Source organism: Protopterus annectens, chromosome 9.part0, assembly GCF_019279795.1.
Source record: "Protopterus annectens isolate FY-2018-M chromosome 9.part0, PAN1.0, whole genome shotgun sequence".
NCBI lineage: Eukaryota > Metazoa > Chordata > Ceratodontiformes > Protopteridae > Protopterus > Protopterus annectens.
The window spans coordinates 608,205,191-608,233,088 of record NC_056743.1 but is presented as its reverse complement, the minus strand read 5'-3'; the positions used below and the strand labels follow the sequence as shown (position 1 = coordinate 608,233,088).

The following is a 27,898-nucleotide window of genomic DNA, read 5'->3' as shown; positions in this document are numbered from 1 at the left end:
GTACCATGTTTAACCAATATCCTCTATTGTTGAAATCATTAACCGTTTCTTCAAGATGAGCCTTCATACAATTACTTGTTTTCTTTCATTTAATTTAACTGCACAGTAATATATCCTATTTACTTCTGTTATATCACATGAGTATCTTTGAACAGTCTTAATTACTGCATTTATCTATTTTATTAGATTTCTAAAATTTTCGGTCTTATTTACATTCTGTAATCTATTTCTCATCACTCTTAATATGTCTAGCCATCTCTATTAAATCAAGCAACTCTTCCCTTTGATTATTTTCTTCTAAATTTAGAGCACATTCTTTGCTGTTTTCTGAGGGTATTCTACAGAAAGTTCCAGAATATGTCCATGTGACCTATCCTCTTCAGTTCTGTCTTGTGGTATCTGCTGCTCCTTCATAAAAGCACTCATTGCTATGTCACTCTACACCATTGCCTGGATCAGAGCTGCCACCATTTTCTGTTGCTTCCCGTGCTGTGCAATGCCAGTTGAACTTCTGTTCTAGTTTCCTACTGAAGTCTGCAGAACATCATTGCATAGCAACTCATTAGATGCTTACCTTTCTACCTGTTTCTCTTTAGTTTGTAGACTCGGTGTTCCATCATGCTGGGACATTACCAAAGTTGCATTTTCTACACTAAATCCTTCACTTCACAGGTAATCTAAAACTTCTATTTTTTATCTTCTCCCATTACTCATCCTGTTTTCCACTTTCCCTCTTTGTTTTCTTGTTTTTTATTGTGAGTGTGTGTGTGTTGTGAAATTTTCCATATCTAGGTACATTTGCCTTTATTTTTCTTCAAACATCTTTGGTGTTGCTTTTTTTCATATTGATCAGTTTGCCTTTCTCCTTTGTAGAAAGCACCATATCAGATCCCTTTTCTTTCCCATATCCATATTTCTTTTTTATTACATTCAAAAATCTCTGTTTTGTTCTTTGCATTCTCAGACCTCTTCTGATGCTTCTTTTTCCAGACAGCCCAACGTTTTTTGTTTATGTAGTGTGTTTCATAGATCTGTTGTATAAATGAAAGCAAATCTGCATTTGACATTTTTTGACAGTTTTTCTTGTGCAAATATTTCTCTTTCCTCTAATTTCTGTAAATTTTTCTGAATATCTTCTATCTGGAAATTCTGGCCTTCTTGCATAATAGTTGTTGTTCTTTCGGCTTTTCCCAGTTAGGGGTCACCACAGCGGAACACCGGTCTGCTAATGATTGGCAGTAGATTTTTACGGTGCCGAGGTGCCAGCTTGACGCCCAACCTTCAATGAAGGCATGCTCATTCACGCATGTCTTTCGAATGCCACTCAACCGCAGGGAGGACATGCAGACTCCACACAAAACAATACACAATTTCTTCCTTATTATTAACAGTCAACTCTACTATCTTTATGGCTCTTTTTTAGCATGCCAGGTTTTGAGTTTTTTTTGTGGACTTCTACTTCCTTCTACAATTGGGGGGGGGGCATCCTCCCCCTGAGCCTGGCCTAACCCCATTCTAGTAATATTTCTGTGTCTTAAGGATTCTACACTGTCATTTTTTCCAGTCCTGGCACCACTATGTATACCAGGATTGGGCACTTTTTGATCCTGGGACTTGCACACCCTGCTGTCTTTTCTATTTTAAACCTCCTTCTTTGCATGATATATACTGTGTAAGATACAGACTATACATTAGTACAGTCTTGGTGAGATTTTGTGAAAACCGTCTTGAAGGTACTCACTAAGGCTTGAGGATGAATTCATTTCCAGCAATACTACTATCCTTTCTTGCTAATTTCATCATCTCTCCATTTGACCCCTATTTCTTGTGTCTTTTCTCAAACCTCTTTTCTCTGTCTCTGAGAACTGAAACTTACAGGAACACAGAAACACACATGGTTTACTACATCATTTTTGGCAGTTTGGTGTTTTACATGTGATACTGCATGGTGTAATCAAAGTATTTCAGACAAATCAACAGCCTGCAGCAATACTTTGTAAGCTTTGTTAGTACACTGCAGTTTTTGTTTTGTGCTGAACTCTGATGCATTTGCATGCAATTCACATTATATCTCACATTCATTTGGAAGCATTAAGGTAATTTCCTTTAAACTTTGGGGTATCTGGCCAAAATCAGGGACATTTACTTGGCATAAAGCTTTGTATATTCATTGTCACAGGATTTCATGTATTTCCAGCAAGTCTGATGGATTGCGCGCAGACACAGACACACACACACACACACACACACACACACACACACACACACACACACACACACACACATGACCTTGATGCAGTGCATACTGTAACTTGATATCTGCAAACAGGGGATTTAGGACAACACCAGATCTTCAAGTCAAAGTGCAAAGAGTCGTGTCTCACCATTCAAAGTAAATAAAACTGAATAGACCTTAAAGGGTTTCTTCTCTCTCTAAAAGTGCTTCCTGTCTTGGAAAGGGGGCAGACACACAAAAAGCATATGTTTGGATACTCCATACATAACAGAGAGGAAGTAGTTCCTGTAGGGGAAGTTGGCAGGACCGTAGGTCAGCTGTTGGCATGGAACCTGAATAATACCATCCTGCTTCCACACTGATCACTGAAGAAGGCAATTATATACTGAATGCTTTTATATTTTTAGTTAACTGATTGTTTTATCTAAGATGTAAGTGTAGATTTATTTTCATTAAAAAGGCAATAAAATGTGCTACAAGTTTGCAGCATTAATATCGGACTCTCTCTTATTTGAAAATAATCAGCAGAGTGGTGTAGTGTATGGGGTGGCACAGCAGATAGCATTGTTGCCTCACAGGAAGAGGTTCTCCAGTTCGATTCTCAGCTGGGGTCATACCTCTCAACCGTACCGAGTTCCTCGGTATTTACTGATTTTGAGGTCCAAATAATGGAGTGCCAAGAATTCCTGAGTGGCCCCTTAATTCCTGAATTTCCTGGCCTTTTTTAAAATTTTTTTGGGCGATTTTTCTTTTTTGCTTATGTCATCACATGTGGAGGTGTGTGCAATGTCAGCTTCATGAGCAGCCTGCCAGCCTGTCAGACTTTGGCTTAGGGCTTGAGGGGAGTGACTGACTGTATTTTGAACTTGCAAGTTACAGTGTTGCACTCAACTCCTACGAACAGCAGCTCTTAGTCTTACGTTCCCAAGTCCAGTGTCCCCAGACTGATAGGGAGTGGGTCAGTGACAGGAATAGTCTAGTAGAGGGCAGACGGCAGAGCTGCAGAGGCTTTAGTTTAAAAGGCAAGATAGGCAACCGCAACCCATCCCCAAGCCATTCATGTGAGTGTAGTGCAGTACAGCTCTAGCAGAAGGCAGCAATCTTTCTCTTTTTGGACTTGGAGAGGTGTGGTGCAGACAGCGATCATAAGAAAAATATATTATTTCAACTACTTCCTTTCCCAGCTCCTCATCCACCTCCAGGTAAGATAAAAATAAATATAAAAAGAAAATGAACCAACTGTTAGTTTGAGAATCATGCTTCGTGCCGTTGTCATTAGAGCAAAAGCTTTTCTGGCTGGAAGTGAAGCTGAAGCAAAAGAACAGTGAGGCTCGGTGACAAATTGATCTCAACGTGGAGACTGGGCCGCAGAGAGCAAGACCTTGTAATAAAAAGTGCTCTTGTAATGTCCCATTGGGGCGACCAGTGAAGATTTTTTTTCTATTGATCCCAGTCTCCCCCTCTCCTTAGAACAACAAAGACTTTTCCCCGGGCCACGGGTGTTAAGTGCATCTGGTAGTCAGTCTCTGCTCTCATTAACTCTGGGTCTCAAATGGTTCTTTGGGAGTAAATGTAATCCTTCAGTAAGGGAAAAAATTGTATGGGAGTATGACTGATTTTGTTTTGATAATTTATTGTGAATTTAGCTTTACTTTGGTTAATTCTTAAACACCAAAACTCCTTATTTCATAACGCACAGTTCTACTTAAGAAACTGGTACTGTATTGGCATATAAGAGTGTGCTATAGGTTTGAGCTGTTGTGATTTAGTGTGGCCCTGATCTTACATTGCGGAGGTTTCGGTTTTTGATATTCTCAGTTGTGAGTGGGGTTTGATAAGGTAATGTGAACTCTAGATTATTCCTTTTCTAACCCAACTGGTAGAAACTCTGCATAATGGTCAGTTAAACTGCATTCAGGGTTGTGCATTTTAGGTTGAAGCTAATGCAGGTTGTACAGTTTTATTCTAAATATATGAAAATGGGGTAGTTTTTGATGACTGATCAGTGAGCACTGCTTATCATTTTATGGGAAATGCATTTAATTCTGGGATGCCAAGGTGTGGTAGAGTTACACATTTTCGAATTAACAGGTATGGAGACCGTTTCCTGCTCTGAGCTAACAGTGAAATTGCCAGCTACTTATTTTTCTTTATAATTTTTAGAAGATGTGGGTGAATATGACACTTTCCAGTTGTCTGTTCTCTGTGAATACAGCCATTGATGCCTTATAGCTGGAGGCTGAAAGATTAGAAACATTTAAATTTAGGTGTGCTGAAATTGGCTCGCAACATATCCATGTGCATTAAAAGAACCTGATCTTTTTTGGTGGTGTTCTGGTCCAGAAACCGTGTAGGTTAAACTTCTGAGAAAGTTAAACCAACAGGTTGAGAAACTTTGGAAGCTATTTTGAAGTCTTTTCATAAAGCAACTGTAGACATAAAACTTCAAAGTATGTACGGAAATAGCTGAGTCTTTCTTTAATAAACAACTTGCATGTAATGGATTAGTATTCTGTAGGAGAGAGTCTGCTGTGCATCTCCCTTATATGTTTTCTTCTGGTGATCTTACAATGCAAGTTGTTTTTGGTTATAATTTTATCTTTTTCTGCTTTGCTATTTAGTTGTACTGAAGTGTGATGTATTTCAGGGATGGCTACATAGTACTGCTTTGCAAGCATTTCTTTGATCACAGTTTTATTTCATGTGACCCCCCCCTTATCTTTAGGTAGTCTGCAAGGTGATTGTGTATTTAGTATCATGCAGGGCTATATGTATGTAGGGCCTAAGAATCTGAGTCATACCTGTAACATAAACCTACAAAATGGTAGCCCTGGACATACCACTCAACCGTACAATTTTTTGCAGAATGTCCAGATTTTTGCCTCATATTTTTAGCCTGTTCCTCAAAAAATGTGTGGTTTTCTGGCAAATCAGAGTATTAAAGTCGCATAATATAAAATACATTTGAGTTTCAGACTCTGTAGCCTTCAGAAGTTGCATAACACAAATCCTGTTATCCTAGCAACTTTTTAAATGTGTAAGAGCAAAATTTAAAATATGCCCCTACCTATTTTAAGGCCTTTGTTCCCCCATTATGTTAGGCCAGATTTCTTGTGATCAAAGGTTGAGAGGTATGCCCCCCATCTACCTTACTCATGTGTGCTAACTAACCCCAGCCTGTCAAATTACCAAAGCCCATTCCCTAAGAGTAACACTAAACAGACAGACAAATGCACACACACGTATACACAGCATCTTGGTGCATTTTCCATTGGAAATATTAAGCAGTGGTGTTGCAGGTTTCCTTCTTTATGGAGTGAAGATGACTGCCTATATCAGTTTTTGAAACCATTTTTCCTGGGGAAGTGTTTTAAACAATGTTCTCTGCTGCTGCTTTCTGTCTTTGTTATCCATCTCATCATTTTTCTTGGTTTTCTTTAGCTAGACTTGGTTGGTTAACTATTTTTGAGAAAGGAGAGAGAAATGTTATTGATCTGCATGTAGATGATTTGGTGAATGTTTTCATGGTGTCAGATTTAAATAAGATGTCTTAATGATGGAATGTTATATGCCTAGACAGTGATGTGAAGGCACAGCCTGCAGTACATACTTGAAACTACTGAAGAATTAAGCTTTTTGCTTTTTGCTATGGGTCCATTTCTCATAAATTACTTTTTGGCAAATCACTGGCAGTGGCAGATGTCTGAGGACTGAAGTCAGAAAATAATGGCTGGCAGCAGACGTTACATTTGATTTTCAGACTTCATCCTTCAGAAAATCCATGCTAATATGATGCTATGCAAAATCTGTTATCCTGTCAACAGTCTAAGTTTGGAAGAGCAGTATTTTAAATATCACTAACTATTCCAGTGCCTTTGTTTGGTCCCCATCCCCCATTATCTGTGGTTTTGTACAGATTTCTTGTTCTAAGAGATTGAGAGGTGTGGATAATATCTGCAGTCATATAACTAAATAGTTAATTCTATGAAGCTGTATTTGTGCCATCTGCTGATTTTAATTTCAGTTTACTCATTAGTGACTTTTGATGCAATGCATAATATTGTATTTCACATATCATAAGAATATCATGGGGGTGATGGGTGGCGATTAATAGCGTAGCATAATGAATAAGAAACTAGAATGTAATGTTAGATTTCAAGATGACTTCTGAAACAGTATTATTACATAGAGCTAAGAACACCTAATGTTTTATTATTGAGGCAGGCACCCCACTGTTGTTTAGTTTGCGTTTAAAAGTTGGTATCCCACAGTTCTATTGGGGTGGGCGAGGTTACATAATTATATATGCAAATTTTTATGTTAATCAGCGTACAGATTTGTACCTATTTTTCACAGCCTTTGTCCAGATTTTTGATGTTTCCAGGTTGAGAGGTATGACTGGGGTGCCTTCTGTGTGGAGTCTACACATCCTGTGTTTGGATTTCCTCTGGGTACTCCAGTTTCCTCCCACATTCCAAAGACCTGCAGTAAGTAGATTGGACACTCTAAAATGGCCATACGTGTTAGTGTGCATGCATGTGTGTGTGGTATGGAAGAATAGCCATGGCAGGGCTAGCCATTCAGTGGTGTGAAACTTGGCTCTAGATGATTGTCACTGTTGAAGTGATATACTGACCCTATGTTCAAAAATGGGAAAAGGGGTTGTGGATGGATGGTGTATGCCAAAAGTATGGAAAAGTGAATAAGCTTCTTGAAGGAACAATGGCTTTGACACACTCAGGGGCAAGAAATTACAACGTCATGTTGCTTATCAAGTTATTTCCTTGCTTAATCAAAGTAAATGGGATTAGAATAGTATAGACTTTAGGAAGGAGCATAGCAAAGCCTTGACAATTTACATACATAATCTCATTTTGTTGCCTCAACTTCACATTTTCAAACCTACACTTCTTTCCAAATGCTGCCCCTACATATAACGTAACGTATAGTTTACAGATTCTGTAGCAGCAGCAAAATAAAGCTGCTTGGCACCATGCCTGCATGTAATTAAGACAATGGAAAAATCAAGGATGCACAATTTAGTTCAAATGATTTTAGGCATTTAGCTTCAGAAAATATGCTATATCTGACACCTGTATCAGAAGGCGGCCACAGAAGTGCGACTATATCAGATGTCAAGAGAGCTAAGGGCATGTAGAATGATAAATGAAAATTTGGAGCTGGGGAAAGGATTTCAAGCATTAGGTCTGCATGGCTACAGACTGGGAAACAAGGATAATTAATAATGCTACATAAAATGAGATTGGGATTTCCCCACAAAACAGAGCATTTAGCTTTAATAGTGGATGACTGAGGAAGTTGTACCATTTTATACATATTCCTTATGAGGTCAAGAACAGTTTGGTATTCCATGTCCACATGGCATACAGTGATAACCCTCTATGATCCAGATGACCCATGAACAATTAATGAAATGACAACTGGAGAGTCTGTAGAAATTAGGAATAAGTGGCTTTTGCTGGCTAACCTATTCAGGGAAGGTTGGGGGGGGGGGTCCATCTCACTGCTTGGATGACGTCTACAAATGATATATAGCTGCACTGTATAAGGCAGTGTCACTGCACTGCATCAGATGTGTACCACATGGTGTGTGTGTGTGTGGGGGGGGGGGGCTGGGCTGTGTCATCACATGCACTTTCCCTGTACAAGCAGTGATTTATGGAGTTCATGGCCACCTATGGATAGGGAGAAATGGCAGTGAGACATCACATGATCACATATGGCTAATCCCAATAACCTAACACTCTCATTCCTGTGATTTTATGGACTGATAGGGATCACATCCTGAGAAAGGAACAACTGTGCATAGGAATGTCACCTTGTCTGTGGAATGAATAGACCTGGTTGTCACTCCTAATATAAGAACAAGTGGGGGATTTAGGCAATGGGGAAGGAAGCCTGAAGGGATGGCGGGAAGGGGAAAATTTCAAACAGTCATTGTCACATGCAGTAAATTGTGATCAGAAGATTGTGAAAGTATATTTTTCCCAAAGAAATGTTTTATACGACAAGCTCCTGAACCCCTAATACTGAGAGTGTGCACGTCAATATCCCCTGCAATTTAATAGAATCAAGTCCAGTGTCAACATTATGCAGAGAAATGGCAAGTACTTTGGTTATCACTCAAAAATCAAGTACTTATACTTTTTTTTCCTTAAATGGATTCAAAGAACAGCACCATTTTAAAATGCAGTGCATATATTTGTCAAGTCATAGTACTCTAGTTTCAATAAACAACATGACTCCTTCAAAGGGAAACACTCTACACAATATGCAAGAAATGAAGAAACAAACAGCTCTTAAAGAAGCACAGAAGTGACCTCACATTTTTCTGCCTCTTGTGATTTTCACAGAGATATGTAATATTTTTAAAATCACAAGGTCTTTGTCAAGATAGCTGGTTACTGTCAAATTTATATCCCACAGATCTTGATGCTTGCATTTAAAGTTAATTTGCACTGCTTTACTAGACTGTCTCCAGACTATGAGAATGTATACTAACTGTGGTGAACTGTTGATAAAACCAGTAAGCCTGGGCCACTGTATCATATAGGTGACTAAAGCTGCATGTATTTTTTTTCCTTATAGTTCTACTCACATTGGTAACTCTAAACACAATCTGGATTGTCACAGGAACAGCAGAATGGATAGTTGGGAATATTATTGTGTAGGGCAAATAATGCTCATGCAAATAAGGTACATGTTTTACCAAATCTGTCTGTAAACAAAACATGCTAATTTAGTAGCACGGTACATTTATCATGCAATTGTAATGTTTAGAAAATGCTCCTAAATATTCACATTACTGCAGTACGCTTGGTACTTTAGTATGTAAAGAGTGTGAGCACTCTGCAGGAGTAATTTACAGAGAGTTCACGTACTGGATATTGTTTTTTACTATAAGTATGGTTGGATTATACATATTTCATTTAAATACATGGTACTGTGAGTATGCATAACTACTGGGGTCTACTTCACCCTGTTGGCACCAAAATGTCGCAAGTGAAAGTCATCATGCGTGTAAACAAAAATCTCCGTAAGGGGAGATTTCTGTTTACTGCAAAGTAGTGCGATCTTGGAGTTGGTATATTTAAGTAGTGGGGGGATGTGGGGGATTCAGGGGGGCTTGCCCCCCTGCATAGAGCAATTTGTGTTGTGTTTGGGTGGGTTTTTTTTTTTGTGTTCGATGTTTGGGGTTTCGACATTATTGTGTCGATTATTATGCTGTTGACAGTTTGAGTTTTCGACAGCATAGTACAAACGCTAACTACTATGATGTATTATATTGCAAAACTAAATAATTTGCATTCTGCAACAAACCGCAGAACACTCATGGAGAAGCATGACATCTGTAACCAGAAAGCAGAAACATTAATAGGACAAAGAAACAAACTTTGGTAAAGAGATACATTTTTATATGCCATATACCATCAAAATAAATATTTGGGTTCCAAATTCCAATACTGTATTCTTGTCTTAACAAGTACTGCCCATTAACCTAGCATCTCTTGTTCCTGGCAGTCAGTGTATCTCACAAAATTCTTCTTTGGCAGATACTGAAACATTATGTCCAAAATTTGGCTTTGTGATGCAAAGGGATAAAGCTCTGACTTTTTCCCAGGTGGTGTAGGTCTGAATAGTATCCATGATGGAAAAGGATTCACCACAGAGGGGTGGAGTGAGTGGCCAATTCCAGCTTACCATCGTAGTGGAAGGGAAGTAGTCAGGTCCACTGCAGTACTGACATCCCATGGAAGCTGGCTGTTGAAGCAAGGAAGCATGAAGGACCAGGGACAAGCAACCACCAGGTAACATTCACAAGCTGTAGCTGAGGTTGGAGCATACACAGAGGATCTTATGGGTCACTGTCTGGTATTGTGGGAGCCCTATTTGTCCTGGTTTCCAATAAGCATGGGAGTTAGGCTAAAAATAAATCCAAGGCTCCTCAAGGATGACACCATTTTCAGAGACAACCTGTGCAGTTCTTCATTTGAGGGGTAATTATGTGCCATCCTTGTTTCAAACACCTACTCAATTGCAAGTAGTTCCTAGCCATGGTGTCAGTTGGAAGTTGAAGGAGAGGATGAGGGAGTTGTCTTATAGGCTGTGGATGGTACAGTGGCCTGGGGTAGTAAGAGATTCAATAATAAATAAAAAAAAAACATAATACACCACCATTGCTTCTGTACCATGTGCTTTGGTATGCTTTGTAGTTTAATCTTCACGTGCATAATGTCTTCAGGGATGTGTATGAGTGTATTTTATGGTGTTAGTTCTTACATATCATTTCCTTGCTTTTAGGCCTAGAAAGTGGTTTGCTACATTTTTTTCAAGAAATAAATGTGTCTGTTCATTTCTATTTATTTTCTCATGTGAGATGAATACGAAAAAAGCACTATTTGTCGTTACTAAATAAAGTACTTTTCTTACAAGCAGAAGAAATATGTTCTCTTACTATTCTCTTTCCCTACCAGGTTCACTGTAACAACATGCACACCATGGGAGTTCAGGTCTTCAGAAGTGTCGACTGCTATTTTAAACCGTATGTTCGTGCAGAGTGGGATCCAGAGCCTGTCGTATATGAGACAGTGGCAGACACCACAAATACCAAAGCCCGTGCTGTCATTGTTCCACTTCAAGGTCGCTCAGGTCAGAAAATGCGTTGCCACTTCCATTTTGCAGACTCCTGGATGATGTTCAGTGAGATCTCCTTTCTTTCTGGTAAGATATTATTATAGCTGGTCTGACAACTTGCACTTAGAAATAACTGTCACTAATGTATTGAAAGGGAGGGTCACAAATGGCAAAAAAAGAATGAGTGCAGACTGTGAATTTCTGGACCAACTGATATGTGGGTTGAAAGATTTCGTGAATTTTATATTTTCTCATTATTTTTCTTACTTTTGAAGGCACTTAAGTTCTACATTCTTGCTGATCTATTTGGTCTATATTAGATCCGTGAATTATCACAATGTCGAATCTGACATTGTCGACACGTAAACAGTGAAACCGCAGAACATCAAGGAGGTAAACGGAAATCTCCGTAAGGGGAGATTTCCATTTACTTCAATGTAGTGCGGTATCGGAGTTGGAATATTTAATTAGCGGGGGTGTAGGGGGTACAGGGGGGCTTGCCCCCCTGCTTAAAGCAAGTAGTTCTGTTTTTTGACTTTTTTAAATGTTTTTATTAGGTATTCGATTTACTGGACTTCAACGATATGGTGTCGATCATATCGTATTTGAAGTTCAGTAACTTCGAGTATCTAATATAGACCCGATCTGTCGATTAATGTATTTAGTTAGTTATTTAACATTGCTTAGTCAGTATGGGTTGGTCTGTGGACCCTTTTCAGACATGATTTAGGACAATAAAACAAAAAGTCCAAAGATATTGACATAAATTAAAAGCAAATGGTTTACATGTACAAACATATAATATAACGGGGTTCCCTTCAGATGTCCATATGATCGAAGTTTTAAAACTTTGAATGTTCTGAACGGAGATCTCCGTACAGTGTGGAACGGGAAATTTTCCCTTTTCCTTGCTGTAGTACGATCTCAGAGTTGCTATATTTAAATAGCAGGGGGTGTGGGGGCCCCCTGCAAAAACATCCAGGACATTTTTTTTCTTTTGTTTTTGTTTCACTTTCAGGTGTTCAACGTTTTGAAACTTCAATCATATGGTCTCAGCCATATGAAATTCAAAGTTTTATAACTTCAATCATCTGAAGAAGATCCAATATAACATGTAGTTCACAAGAAAACAATTTGTACAAATATGCATAAAATGGCAACAGGTTAATCAGATTAATATAAACATGATAATAACAGGTAAAACAACATTAGTAAAGAGTGTGCAGAGTAGCAGAGGCTGATACACCAAGTTGTAAAGAAAACTGAAATGTTTTACTCATTATATACATAAAGGAGGAGATATACACTGATAAGGACAACATATGAGATGAAATAAGCATATTATCCAGTATCTCTGAAGCAACTACATTTGTTTTTTATTGAGAAAGTGAGAATGGATAGACATTTTGAAAGTAGCAATGTTTTCTATTTGCTTTATGACTTTAGGAAGAGTTCCAGAAAGCAATATTTAGCTTGGAGAAGTGATTTTTAAAAGTAGCATGAGTAAATGGGGACCTAAATGGCAGGCAAGAGACAGAATTATAAAGGGAGTAGGATGAGTAACTGATACACAATTTTTTGAATAGCGGAAGACAGAATCTTTGATAAGTTTAAATATGCATATTAAGTAAAGTAGCTCTATCATTTACTTGTAGCCCTTTTACTTTGCTAAGAGTAAAGCAGTAATGTTCAAATATGGCAGAGAGATGAATAAATCACACAGGCTGCTTTTCAGCATGTTGAACGTGAGTGGTATTGTGTGTTGAACCCAGGGCTCTTATAGGTGGCCCTTATTTGAACCTGGGGAGTAGTATATAAATGGCTGTAGGCTTTGCCAGTATCAGGTTGAGAGATCTTGTTTGACAGTCTTAACTGAGGTAACACTTTATGAATTTAGGTTTCAACATGTTTGTGAAACAGTCAAGTAGGAGACCGGGGTACCTTGACTTAATGGCAGAAGGGAGGATGGATCCAGCAGGATCTGTAATGGAAATGCACTGCGTCTACTTTTTTTTTTTTGGTGTGTTCCAGATGAGTATAGTTCAGTGTAAAGTTCATTCTGTAAATTAGAATCAGTCTAATTGTCTTAAAGAGAACAGTTTCATCATCAGAGAGGAGACAGTTCATGTGAGGGAAGGAAGAGAGAGGAGATAAACAAACCAAGAACTGAACCCTTTATGAGATGAGCCTGATAAATAGGTGGTATTGGGGCCAGTGCAAGAGAAAGTACAAATAGAGAGAGAATTTAAAAAAACATTTTAGATCATTAGAGAAACCAGTTTCACTTAGTTGATGAAGCAGAAGAGAATGATCAATGGTGTCAAAGGCTTTATCAAAATAAGGAAGATATCTCCAGTAATTTTACCATGTTCCGTACTGGAGAAGATTTGGAATATGACATTTGAAACACAGCTGTATTCATTTATACTTACTCTTTCAGTATGAAACATATCCAACACTAAGCTTGTTTCTACTTCAGAGATTTCCATAATTTCTTACAGCTCAAGTGTTTGGCTTTTTATGAAATTTTGTTTCTGAGAAAAACTAATTTGTACCATAATCCTGGCTGGATGCATCCATCATCATGTACATCACATCAACAATATTTTTTCTCTAGACCCATCTCTGTGAAGGGGCAATTGGGCCAGCTTCCAGTCCCCCTTTTAATATGTTCCTTTAGTTGTTGTACTTGATATGCAATTTTAGGTCAGGCTGTTTAATATGACTCACATCTCAAGATAGTACTGTCATGCTGAATCTAGATACAAATTAAAAAATAAGAATAATGCATAAATAAAATGACAAAAACAATCCATACTCAATTGGATACTGGTCAGTTGCTCCAAACAAAACTACCAGACAGGCTGTCTACTAGATAGTCTTAGTTACCACCTCCCAACATCCTATTACAGAAAAGCACTAGTATACCCAAGCCCATAGTTCATAGGCAAATCCGACATGACCGCAACCTAAATCCTCAGGATCTTATCTCAGTTCTAAAACAATGTAACTGGGAACCTCTAACAAACCCTTGGACTAGACCAGGCAGTCAGCTACTTTAACAGTACCTTTACCAATGTCCTTAACAGTATTGCCCAACCAGGAAGGTCAGAGTAAAAACGAACTATGCACCATGGCTAAGTAGGGACACTAGAGCCCTACTAAAGTCCAGAGATAAGGTCTAGAAAATCTGGAAGAGGGAAAACATCACCCTATCCAAACAAAACTACCAACAACTTAGGAATCAGTCCAAAAAACAAACCAAACTTGACAAACAGAACTACTTCCCTTGGTGCCCAAAGTAAACAATCAAGAAACCCACAAAAATTTTGTCAAGCCATCAACTCATTACTAAAACCAGGCAAAGCTACCACTCCAACCCCCAACTCCACCAATAATGACACGGATATAGCCTCTCAATGTAACCATTTCACAGACTCCATTCTAGCCTTATGCAGCCAATTATCCAAAAAACAACCCTTCATGTATGCCAACCAAATGTCAAAACAACATCCCCCCAACTCTTGCATCTTGCAAGCCATCAACTCATTACTAAAACCAGGCAAAACTACCACTCCAACCCCCAACTCCACCAATAATGACATGGACATAGCCTCTCAATGTAACCATTTCACAGACTCCATTCTAGCCTTATGCAGCCAATTATCCAAAACAACCCTTCATGTATGCCATCCAAATGTCAAAACAACATCCCCCCAACTCTTGCACCTTGCAAGCCATCAACTCATTACTAAAACCAGGCAAACTACCACTCCAACCCCCAACTCCACCAACAATGACATGGGCATAGCTTCTCAATGTAACCATTTCACAGACTCCATTCTAGCCTTATGCAGCCAATTATCCAAAAACAACCCTTCATGTATGCCAACCAAATGTCAAAACAACATCCCCCCAACTCTTGCACCGGTTTCTACCTCAACAGTTAAGAAATGCCTTCTAAAATTAAAACCTACCACCCTTGTAGCTGATAATTTACCTGCTAACATCCTAAAAATGTCCACTAAGTCCATATCCTACCCTGTTTCCATCCGCCTTAACCGCTCCATACAAGAATCCTATATCCCTCAGCTGTGGAAAGTTTCATATAACATTCCTCTTCATAAAGGTGGAAAATCTTATGACTTCTCAAATTACTGTCCAATCGCCATTCTATCTCCCCTTTCTAAACTACTAGAGAAACGTATTCACTTTCAAGTCATGAAATTCCTGAACACACAAACTCCTATCCACCACACAACATGGTTTCCAGCCACATCACAATACAACTACTGCGCTTCTCTCCTTTACTAACATAGTTAACCAACACAGAATTAATAACAACTTTGCATCTGCCATATTCTTGGATCTCTCCAAAGCATTTGACATGGTCTCACACACCATACTACTAGATACTCTAGCCTCCCTATCCTTTGCCCCATCTGCTATTGCCTGGTTCAAGAATTATCTATCTGACAGGCAGCATTCTGTCCAATGGCAAGGTATACTTTCCCCTCAACTTCCATAGGTGTACCACAAGGATCAATACTAGGCCCACTTTTCTTTTCTGTTTTGACCAACAATTTACATACCTGAACCCAAAAGGCCTCACTCATACAGTATGTAGATGATTCCACTCTAATCTTCTCAGCCCCTTCCCTCTCCTCCCTTCAACAACTCACACAGGAATCCTTTAGCTCTATGGAAAAGTGGATTACTGATATCCAACTCATCCTAAACCCCAGCAAGACTAAATTGTTATTTACCCCCAACAAATCAAGAACTACTCCTCTTTTCTTTACCATCACTTCCAGAAATGGCACTACCATTTCTCCTTCAACCCACATCAAACTCCTTGGCATGGAAATTGACAAAAAACTTTACTTTGATGTCCATATACCCTAAACCATCAAAAAGGTTCACAAAAATGGGTACACTCTACAGACACAAAAACATCCTCTCAGATCAAGCTAGAATCACCCTAGCACAAACTCCCCTATTGCCCACACTAATGTATGCAGCACCTATTCTTACCATAGCAGAAAAATAGACCTGGATAAACTCATGCTATAATAAGATTGCCAAGTTTACTAACAATTCCACCTTCAGAACACAACACTGTATAGCTCTTAGGGGCCTACAATGGTTAGAATTTCTGCAACTTCTCAGTTACAACCAGCTAATCATTACTTACAACATTCTAAAACATCCTGATAAAACCCCATCACTAGGGCAACTACTTACTCAATACACAGCAAATCGCCTCCTCCGCTCTAATGACAAATCACTCATCTGTATCTCTAGAGCTAACAATACAGCAGGAAAAGCACTATTCTGCCACACTGTTGCTAGAAACTGGAATACCCTCCCCCCTTCGATGACCACTAGCTCCTCTACCTCACACTTCAAAAACACCCTAAAATCACACCTAATGAATACTTGGTTATGTCCTTGTATACATAAAAATGTATGTTTCCTACCTTTCACTCCCTACTGCCCAGGAAGGCTTTTCTATTAATTCACTGTAATACCGTACAGTACTAAACTCTAACAGTTAATCTAATAGCTGGTAAGTAGCTCATTTAACCATGCTCTCTCCTGAGATGTATTCTGTCTGTATTTATATTACTACACCCCCACTGCTAATATGCTCAAACTCATCTACCTCCACAAAAACATTCTCTTAGCTGGAGACATGCATCCCAACCATGGTCCAACACACCCCACTGCTAGCCCTCCTAACCCCAAAGTCAATAATCTCCCAAACAAACATCTTTCCTTCTATTCAATAAACACTAGGAGTATTCTGAACAAAGTAAGTGAACTACATGCTTGGATCCCCCACCATACTCCTGATATCCTTGTTCTGACTGAAACCTGGTTGAAATCCCAACACCAAGGCATAGAGATCTTCCCCTTTGGCTATAGCATACACCATCTAGAGCGACCAAAATCAAAAGGTGGAGGCGTTGCTATCATACACTCTAACCACATTACTATTCCTAACTCTACTTTTACATCCCAAGTCTTTTCCCCAGTCAAAATTTTATCTGTAAACCTAAATATTAATAGCCATTCCACTGTCACCATTGTAGCAATTTACATTTCACCAGGTGATAACATCCCCTAATGGAAAATATGCTTGCTCATATCTCCCAACACATCTCAAATGAAACTATCATTTTTGGAGACGTCAACATTAACTGGCTATCTCTGTCCTCTCAAAACTCCTCACAACACCTTAATCTCTATGGCTTTACTCAACTCATCTCTGATCCCACTTATTTCAATAATTCCAATACAGCCTCATCTCTCCTTAACTGGATTCTTGTCTCACACCCTTCCAAATACCATAACCTTGAAACACTACCAAATTCCCTAAGTGATCACTACCCAATAAAAATACTCAGAAACACATTCCATCAAGCTAAGCCTCAAAGGTTTATCAAACACCGAAAACTAACGAACTTTAATCCTGAAACTCTCAAATCTTTATTCTTAAAAGTGAACTGGAATCCCTTAAAACAACTCCCCTTGGATGAAGCTGTCCACTTTTTTAACTCCACTTTCCTTAGTATTTTAAATTCTCTGGTACCCCTTAGAACAGTTCACATAAAGTCTAACATATCCCCGTGGCTGACCGTAAACACTTGTGCACTACTAAAAAAAAAAAAAAGACAAAGCATGGAAAATTTGGACTACAACTAAACATCAACCAGACCTCCAGAAATATAAAGAACTTAGAAATCTTGCCAAAAGTCACATAAAGATAAGAAAAACTTCTATAATAATCCCTCTTCTACCTTTGAATCCAACCCTAAAACATTCTGGCACTCTGTAAATCAAATACTATACCCAGGTGCACTACTCTCCACTAACCCTCATCCTGAGAAAACACATGAGGAAACTGCCTCCATATTCAACAACTACTTTATAGACTCGATATCCAAATTACTAAATCAAGATACAAACCATCGCACCAACAGTAATAGACCTAATAGCTCAAACTCTTCCATCAGTAGTAACCCTATCACTGCCTTCTCCCTCAAAACTGTCTCCACTAACTATATTAAAACTCTACTATCTAAATTAAAACCTTGCTCCACATCTTAGACAACATACCCACCGCATTCCTTCAGGCTGCTGCTGATGTTCTTGCTTTCCCAGTTTCTATTCTAATAAACCACTCTATCACGGAATCCACATTCCTTTCCATCTGGAAGCAATTTTACACCCTTCCAATAAACAAAGGAGGAAAATCCATAGATATATAACTAATTTTAGACCCATAGCCATACTCTCACCACTCTCCAAAATTCTGGAAAAATGTATACACAATCAAGTCTTACACTACCTTGTGCAAGAAAATCTACTCACACCTACCCAACATGGCTTTCATCCCATGCACAGCATTACTACAACTCTCCTGTCTATCCTAAACTCTGTATCACTAGCTAGAGACAGTAACAAACTTATTTCCTGTCTCTTCATTGACCTCTCTAAAGCCTTTAATACAGTCTCTCATAAACACCTTCTCCTTAAACTAGCAAACTTACACTTCTGTCCAAACACAATATCTTGGTTTAACAGCTATCTCTGATAGCGCCCATCAGTCAAATGGCTCTTAGCTTTCTCCCCTCTTCTTCCTGTTAAAAATGGGTGCTCCACAAGGCTCCATCCTTGGGCCACTTCTTTTTAACATCTTTACCAACCTTCTCTACTCTTCCTGTCCTGGATCCTCACCTCACTGATACAATACGCAGATGATTCTACACATCACTATTGCCAAATCACCAACTCAACTAAAATCACACACAGTCCTCTTTTAACTCTGTAGAAAACTGGCTATCTGAAAATCAACTTATCCTTAAACCAAAGGAAATCAAATTACTACTCTTTCTCCCTAAAAACCTTAACCACATAAAGTCTTCCTTCTCCATATTGTCACAAAATAATATGCAAATCCAGGTGGACACCAGTACAAAACTGTTAGGTATTACTACTGATGATAGACTAACCTTTGATTTACACATCAATAATTGTATCCGAAAAACACATCTCAAGCTAGGTCTCCTCTGTAGAAACAAAAAATATCTTAGCAAAACTAACCCTTTCAAATGCCTACCTCTTATCCACTTTACTCTGTAGCTCCCAAATTCTCACCAGCCTCAACACTGGACTACTAAACAAGTTAGAAACAACTTATAACAGGATTGCTAGATTTGCTGCCCAAAATTCTTACAAGTCCCTTCACTGTCCCTCACTAAAAGAACTAAATTAGTTCGAATTACCTAACCTGCTTCAGTATAATCAGTTTCAGATTATTCACTCTGTTCTCTACAAATCCTCTTTCTGTCCAACTATCTCATCTCTAATCTCTCATTACCTACCCACTAGATTACTTCACAGTTTTGAACAAGGCCTACTAAAAAATCTACAAACCAAGGACCAAAATGGGTCACCTAGTCTATAGCTTTAACCTTTCCAAGGCCTGGAATAACCTACCACTAGATATAAGATCCCTTGAACATCCCAATCAACTCAAAACTGCTACAAAAAATACCTTCATGAGAAATGGACTTGCTAATGTAATTATCCCCCATAAACACTCCCCTATAACCTTCTAATTCTCTTCTCTCTTCCTTCCCTTCATTAAACAAACTGACTACTTTATCTTCTCCTCTTGGTACATCACTGTACAAATATAACTAGTAAAATATTTCAGCTATGTAACTATTGCACTATTATGTATATAATATGTAATTATGAATGTATCCCTCTGATTAGTGTATTTCTATGTATTTCACTTGCCACAGTTTAATGTACGACACTGTAATGCAATAATGTGTGGTACTGATGAATTTAATGTGTGGCACTGTAATGCAGTAATCTGTGGTACTGATGAATGTATTTCTATATGTAGTCAATATGTAAAATTTCTATTTTTCTGTTGGAGCTTTTCCACTGAAAACAGGCAATTGTAGCCCAGTCGGACAAACCCGGTCAACATATATAAAATAAATAAATATTCTAGTTTGAAAATGTTAATAATGTTGTTTAAATGTATCTTGTCTGTCTTAAAATTCCTACGTGTAAATATCTATTACTGTTCATCACTGTGAGCTTGTTTTTTAAATTTCTGTATAAAACATTTACTATTGTTAGTTATTGTGGAGCTTTTCTCCCTGGGCCTCCATTGTAAATGGACCTAGTGCAGTCGGACTTTCCCGGTAAACAAATGTAAAATAAATAAATAAATAAATATTAACAGACATAAAAAATGCTACACCACTCAATCACAGCTCAGCCATATGAATTGCAGTTAAGTAACCCGGTAGTTACAAACTTTGTTAATGTTTGCCATCTGACCTTCAGTTTTTGCAGATGTAAGGTTTATGGATATTGCTGATGGCACAAAATGCTTGATTCTTTGCTGCATTTATTGCAGTGGAATTGAAGAGGACATTATCCTAAAAGCTTTGACTAGTCATACATCACTAACTTGATTCTCAGAATTTTACTCTCTTGATTTTGGATTCTAGCTTTTTTACATTTTACAGTGGTTGAACTTATTGCTTAGATAACTTAAACTGACACCTGTGAAATTCATTAGGAGTATTTCTGGGATGACTGTATTTGTTGTGGTAATATTGTAAAAATGACCTTTACTATCAGTATAAAGAATTAGTATGTCAGAGGACTCCGACTCAGTGGTGATGTCCCTGTTAACAGTATCATTTCTGGTTGCAAATGCATTAAGAATTCATCTTATTTAATTTGCAAAAACATTGTGGAGTGGAACTCAGGAAATCCTTCTATGTGGCACACCTGATCACAAAGGGTTTCTCATCCAGATCCAAGGAGGTGATTGTGCCCCTTTACTCCTCACTCATTAGGCCCATAATAGAGTACAATGCCCCATTTGGGATGTACCTCACTAGACACCTGCAACAACTAGAAAGACCACAGAAGTACCTCACTAAGAGGATTAAGGGCCTTAAACAATTACCCTATGAAGCACGACTAAAAAAGCTCCAGCTCTTCTCAGTCACTTACCGTCTGCTCAGAGGTGACCTATGCCTGACCTATAGGGCCATGTCAAACCCTGAACTAATGGACATACTTCACCTCAAAAAAACGAGATCCCTCAAAACCACTCGTTCTATCGACTTGAACCTATGTACATCAATAAACAGACATGCTGGAGGGATAGATTCCTGTCCCAGCAACTCCCCTCACTCTGGAATAGAATCCCAATCCATATTCGACAGAGCTCCTCTCTGACCCTCTTCAAGAGAAATCTTGATGAGTGGATGGGTAATCGTAAGTTCTACCCTGGGATCACTTCAGGAGCCCTGTTGACAGAGGCCCAGGTTACTAATCTAATGGGGAGGCGAAAGCCATCACTCTGTGGCTAGGCTTATAAATGCCCATGGGCAGATAGCCTAGTACTTACCTTTGAACCTATGAACTGCAATTTAAACAGTGTAAGCTTTCAACATTACAGTATCTGTCACTACAGATATGTGTTTGTGTGTTTATGGTCAGTACTGCATACTAGTAAACCTTTCTTATGTACATTTAAAAAGCTAGTTTTGCTACTAAATTCTTGCACCGGTAACACTGAAATGCCACTATTTCAGTATGACAGCATTATGGTCACAACCCACTGTACTCGATGCCTGAGTAGAAGCAGAGCAAATTATGGTAAAGAATTACAAAATTGCTGAGCCCAATGTTTACCTAAGGCCCCTTACCTTACTGGCAGGTAATTTCACTGCTCTGGAGGAGGGGTCTCACTGACTTGTGTCTTAATTGTAGAGGAAGGGCCATAACTGCTAAAGCTGTGCCACCTACAATTGATTGTTAAATATCAAGGTGAGTCCCTGTGCTTTTTATTAAAATTAAAGTGCTTGCTGTCTAAATCCATTTGCTGTTTTGTGCTGCTATATTTGTGTTCTTTGCTTACATTATAATGGTATCAAATAGTTAGCAGTCATTGACTGTATCTAATAATCTACTGACAAACAGTATTTTTCTGCAATAATGTGAATATTTCTGAGTTTAAATAAACAATAAATAGCCAGCCAAATCCTTTATTAAAACACAGTCTCTAGCACCTCGGCTTACTTCAAGCCTTCTAGGAATAAAGAACAATAAAAATCATTTCCCTATATATACACAAGCAACCCTTCTCAATTAATCATATAACTGAATGAATACAATTAAACAATTAAATATTGAAATTAAATATTTCCGGCAGCATTCAGTGTTAAGCTCTCTAGGGGTCAAAGAATATTTCAATATAAATAATGCTTCTTTATATAACAATTTTCTTGTAATATTACAACACCCTAACTCATATTGTACTTTTTCTGATATAGTGGCCTTCAAGCCATTTAAATTACTATTATGAAAAACACTAAAATTGTTGGGCTAAATGGCTTTCAAGCTTACTAGATTTAATATCCCTCAGATATTCTTGGAATCTGGTCTTGAAAGCCCTTTTGGTTTGTCCCACATAAAATAAATCACATTCACATTTATAAGCATATATAACACCTTCCGTGTGACAATTAAATTCCCCTCTAAGTGTTTTCATAATAGTAATTTAAATGGCTTGAAGGCCACTATATTAGAATAAGTACAATATGAGTCAGGGTGTTATAAAAAAAATAAACAGCAAAATATGTAGTTGAACCAGTGGAATATATGTATAGTCCTGACTCCTATTAAAAATGTTAGCAAATGGATTTATTTAATCATTATATTGTACAAGTGTAAGCTTGTATAAGACAAGTGCATAAACAGAGCATCACAGAAAACAAAGGAATTGAAGCAATGACATCAGTTTAGAAAGATATTTTTTAAGCAATCTATTTGTATAATAGCAGTGACATTCATATATGGATGTGAATAATGCAGTTTTACTTTTTTTTTTTTTTTTTTTTGCCCGTGGCTAGCTCTTTATTTGTTAATTCTGGATTTGCCCACTAGTTATGGGTAAACCATACATTTCCTATAACTGAATGTGACCTGTTGCTTAAGTATTGCTCTGTGTTTCTTATTAGTTTACTGACATGGGTTCTTTTAACAAGCTATAGATGCTTTAATGATATCGGGGATACTTTAACCTTCCAAATGACAAATGTAAAGTAACATCATAATCAGTTCAAATTACATACCACTATAATACCATGGAAATAAAAGTATTAAGAAAAAAACTAACGTTGATGACTCCATCAATACTTTCAGTTTGCAGCTTTTGAAAGTTTTTTTATGGATTTTATAGACATTGTTTATTTTACAAAAACTTAATTTCTGTTTGCCAGTTATTATATTGGAAGTACATAATAACAACAGAAGTCGTGTATAGTTATTTGAATTTCCACACTAAATTTGGGAATATATCTTTTTGCATTTAATACCTCATAGACATGGTAGCTTCTAAACTGAATGTGGTATCTGTGGAACTTAGAAGGACTTTTGCAGGGACAGTTAAGAGTTATTTTTTGCCTTTGGCAGAACTGGAACAAGGGACTTTTGTTTCAGATTAAGTACTTCCCCTTGAAACTGGTTCTGCTGCTGCAGTCCAGCATCAGTTGTAATATAATACCGTTCTTTAAGTGCACTGGTTTGGAGGTCATAACTATGAATACACTAGAGACCTGTGGAAGACAGCAGTCAAGCCAAAGTTTAAATAAGGGTGTTTCCTTAGTGAACTGTTCAAACAGGTGATTTCATACTTCTACTGGAGTGGCCATGCACTCCCAAAACGTACTCGTAAGGGCTTTAGCTTGTAAACCTATACCACTTATTTTGGTGTCTTGATTGCCACTGGCAGAACTAGACAGGCAAAGGAGGGTCTTTATAAATGAGGTTTCAACACTGAATATGATCTTTCAGCTATATCTGAAACTTCTGTAAGTAGTTTACGAAGTACTTGACGTAAAATGAGATCTGCATATTCATTAATGGATCACCCTAAGGTGAATACAACTGCCTACATTTTATTAAAAGAATGCAGCTTCCATTAAACCTAAACCCTAATGTTTGACTTTACAGATCTCTCCATGGTACATTAGCATTTAAACAAGTTAAAAGAAATTTGAGGTCAAATGTTCCAGCTTAAAAATCATGTGACATTCTCATGATGCATTAGAATGCCAAGTCTACGCCCCAGACTACAGAACTCTCCTTATCCCTGTTAAGAAACTGTCAGCTTTAGATTTCTTCCCCTGAATAAGCAAAATGCACATATGTAGGATGTGTTACACAATGCACACATTTGTTGTGGTCTGTTTGCTATTGCATAGTAGGTCTAAAATAAGGATAGTAGCCAGAGTATAATGCATACTTACTAGCAATTTTTTACTGTATAAAATAAATAATTCTGTTATTGCTTTTCTTACTTGTATCATATGTATTTGTGTGCTGGGATATATTAGAATTTCAAATTTACAAAGAAAAAATCCCCAGTAAATGTCCATGTTCTTAATACATTTAGTTAAATTGACTTTTTTAGCATAGCAAACTGGTTAAATGTGATTTTACATAACTGTCATTTCACAAGTTTTTCTCAGTAATGAAAAATATATGATGTCCAGAAGCATGTACCATCTGAGATGGGGTGGGGAGAGGTACTCTGAGTGGTGGTGGCTGGTAAGCAATTCCAAAAATCCTAGATATCCCCTTGTCATTTTTATGTTTTAAGTGATATAAATAAGTGTTTTTCCTTTTATTTTAATGTAACTTAACTGAAGATTGACCATAATGGCCAAGCTACCAGATAAAAAGCAGTCCGATCTCCATGACTGAAAGCACAGACTTTAATGATTGGTAATTAATAATAGGTAAAACCAGAGAAGTGCTTTCACACTTACGTGCTTCTTCAGATCTAAACACTAAAGACAACATAATCTATTTAAACACTGATTAACAAATCAAAAGGCAGTTGCAATTAAAACTTAGTGTTGTAATCTTCATGCCTTCAATGTTGGTCTTAAAGGCATGTTCCCATTAAGACCTGGGGGGTAGCAGCTTGCAAAGTAGCTATCAACTTCATTTCAGCTACTTCAGTCAAATTTATCAAGTCACCTCCTCTTTTACTATCATCAATGACTTGTAACACCATAAAAGTAAAGGAATGCCCAGTATTCTCAGAGACATAAAATGGTCTTAAATACAAAAAAGAATGCACATAACTCGCAAAAGAAATTGGGTCAGTAAGACAGTTCGGCAATAAGAGTACAATGCAACTCAGCAACATTTGACAGAGACGAAAGCACTTGTTCTTTGTGCTGTTTTTAACAGTTTTTTTAAACAGGAGGTCTTATTAAACTATTGTCATGCGGAATATAAATTGTTGCTGAGTACTCTTATTGCCGAACTGTCTTACTGAACCATTCTCGGAGAAATGTTTGCACAAAGCATTAAACAGGTTAACACATCTTATATCACTCAAATGTTGTAAAACCCTTTCTTTCAAGAGCCTGTTAATTTTGCCTACATAAAAGGCTTTGCATAGTTTTGTTGTTGTTGTGTCTTTCGGCTTTTCCCGGTTAGGGGTCGCCACAGCAGAACTCGATCTGCTAATGATTGGCAGTAAATTTTTACATGCCGAGTTGCTGGCCCTGATGCACAACCTTCAACGAAGGTACACCCATTCACGCACGTCTCCACACAGAAGACGCTGTAGCTGAGAATTGAACAGGACAACGTCTTACTGTGAGGCGACAATGCTACTGCAGCACCACCACCGCAGTATAAAAGGCTTTGCATAGTCTACAGCTAGCAAAATATACCACTTTTTTGGTTTTACAGCCTGCATAAAAAAAAACTAAGTTTCATACCTGATGTCAACTGTGTAAATAAATTACTGCTGGACATCGAACCACATGCCTCGCATGGCCTACATGGGAAAGTGCTCATCCTGTCAGATCTCATTTCAAATTTCTTATAAGGTCCATAACATAGATGTCCTCGAATGACAAATTACTTTTAAAAACAAAGCTTGCTCTAACACCCACCAGTTCCTTAATTTTTATCATCAGAGAGCAATATTGGCCAATTCCTACTAATGATATCACACCTGTAAGTAATGGTCAAGCTCATCTCTCTGCAACATAAAAATGAAATTAAAAAATATATATATATATATATATATATATATATATATATATATATATATATATATGTATACACACACACACACACACACACACACATACACACACTCACATATTTTAGGTGTTTGATTCACAGACCTCAGTTCTCTGATTAAGAGTAATTTCTATGTTGAGTTATAAAAGGGGACTGACTAACAAAGTTAATGAAAGAAGGATTTTATTTTTTTCACAGGAAAACTAGTTTTATACATATACCCCTACTCCAGTGCAATAAGGAGACCAAGTATGCAGTGTGACCAGCTTGTTGTACATGCAATACAGTTTTATGCTATATTTGACTACTGCTTATATCACAGATATCCGTTAACAACATGTACAATGTTACCATTATGCCAGTATTGAGCTGCTCACTACTGTATTAAAACAACAGCATTAACACTACTACCCACTGTACCAACCATGCCAACCCGAGCAGCGTGTGACCATCTTCAACCTGCAACCTAACCAACTCCACAAAAGAAAGAGGACTACAGGGGTCCTTACCAATGCCAGACCCCTTTAACATGGCACACCAGCCCTGACCTCAGCAGGCTGCTCCCCCTATCTCCCTCCATCAAGTCACACATAATCACCCGTCACCAACATGCAAATATTTACTTTGAAAGTAAAGTAGTTTAATAAAACAGTCATTCACATTTGTACTGGACTGGATACAGAGAGAGAGAGAGAGATTAGAACTGCATCTGACAAAGTAACCATTAAACAGCAGACTGCAGGCTGTCAGCTTATCCAACAGACAGGAGAATGATTATGTTGGGCACATGAACTGGACTTCATCTTCTGCTGATACACTTACCTGCTATGCTCTACTTCTACCTTAGGTTAATTCCAGACTTAAATGAAATGTTGGAAAAGCAGTAGAAAATAAATTCTTCACATACCAGGAAACCAATAAAAACATAGTTTATTTATCTAGAAAACATTTAATCAAGAGGAAAGTAAAACTGCTTCAAGACATAGTGGTTTGCTTCAGAAATGGGTAGGAAGTGTAAGTTATACACCATGGGATCAGTTATGCAATTTAAAAGTAGATGTTGTGTAAGGTGGGTAATAGGGCACTCTGTGTATGAAAACTTACAGTTTTTTTTTTTACTTTTAACTTTTTCTAATAGCATAGTTTGTGACTACTTTGTCCAGCATAGTTTGTGACTCCTTTATCAACAAACAGCTACAATAAAATATAGTAAATCACATAAACACTAATGCTTAACGTATCACTGCGTTTTCGTCTTTACAAAGACTTATTCAGATGAAAGCATAACTTTACATGATCGATCCTTATGTACCATGAACAGTCAAGAACCACCGATGGAAAAAAAAAACATTATTAATTTAACCCTCTCATAACTATGTATATTAATAACTTCATTTAAATTACCTTACTTATATTATTATTAAATAAAGGGGGTTAAGAGAATTATAGAGAAAGAATGGGCCAGATTTGCTAGTATTTTAAATCGGGATACTATTTTTGAAAAGCCCCTGAAATATATGTGCAGAAAGGGCTCCAACATTAAAAATGTATTAGAAAATAAAAGGTATGAAAACACATTTAACAAACAGGGAAAGGTAGGTTACTTATAAATGTGGGTCTTGCCCACAATGCCCTTACATTAAAAGTGGGGAAGATATATACACACACAAATATATGTATATACATATATACTCAGAAATATATTTATATATATATATATATATATATATATATATATATATATATATATATATATAGTAGGGAGAGATAAACACTTCAAAAGTAGAAGTTATGTTAATTGCAACACTAGTGGGGTGATTTATATTGTGTTGTGTGACAAATGTA

At 37.6% G+C, this 27,898-nt stretch overlaps 1 protein-coding gene across 5 annotated transcripts in view; it reads left to right on the top strand.

Annotated features, from left to right (window-relative positions):
- DDR1 (discoidin domain receptor tyrosine kinase 1) overlaps positions 1 to 27,898 on the top strand; it is a 1,200,914-nt gene that overhangs the window by 1,019,204 nt on the left and 153,812 nt on the right. For all 5 annotated transcript variants that reach the window (XM_044083163.1, XM_044083162.1, XM_044083159.1 and 2 more), the window contains one exon: positions 10,732 to 10,978. In XM_044083163.1, the coding sequence (XP_043939098.1) occupies positions 10,732 to 10,978 (247 nt within the window). The remainder of the gene's footprint in view (positions 1 to 10,731; positions 10,979 to 27,898) is intronic.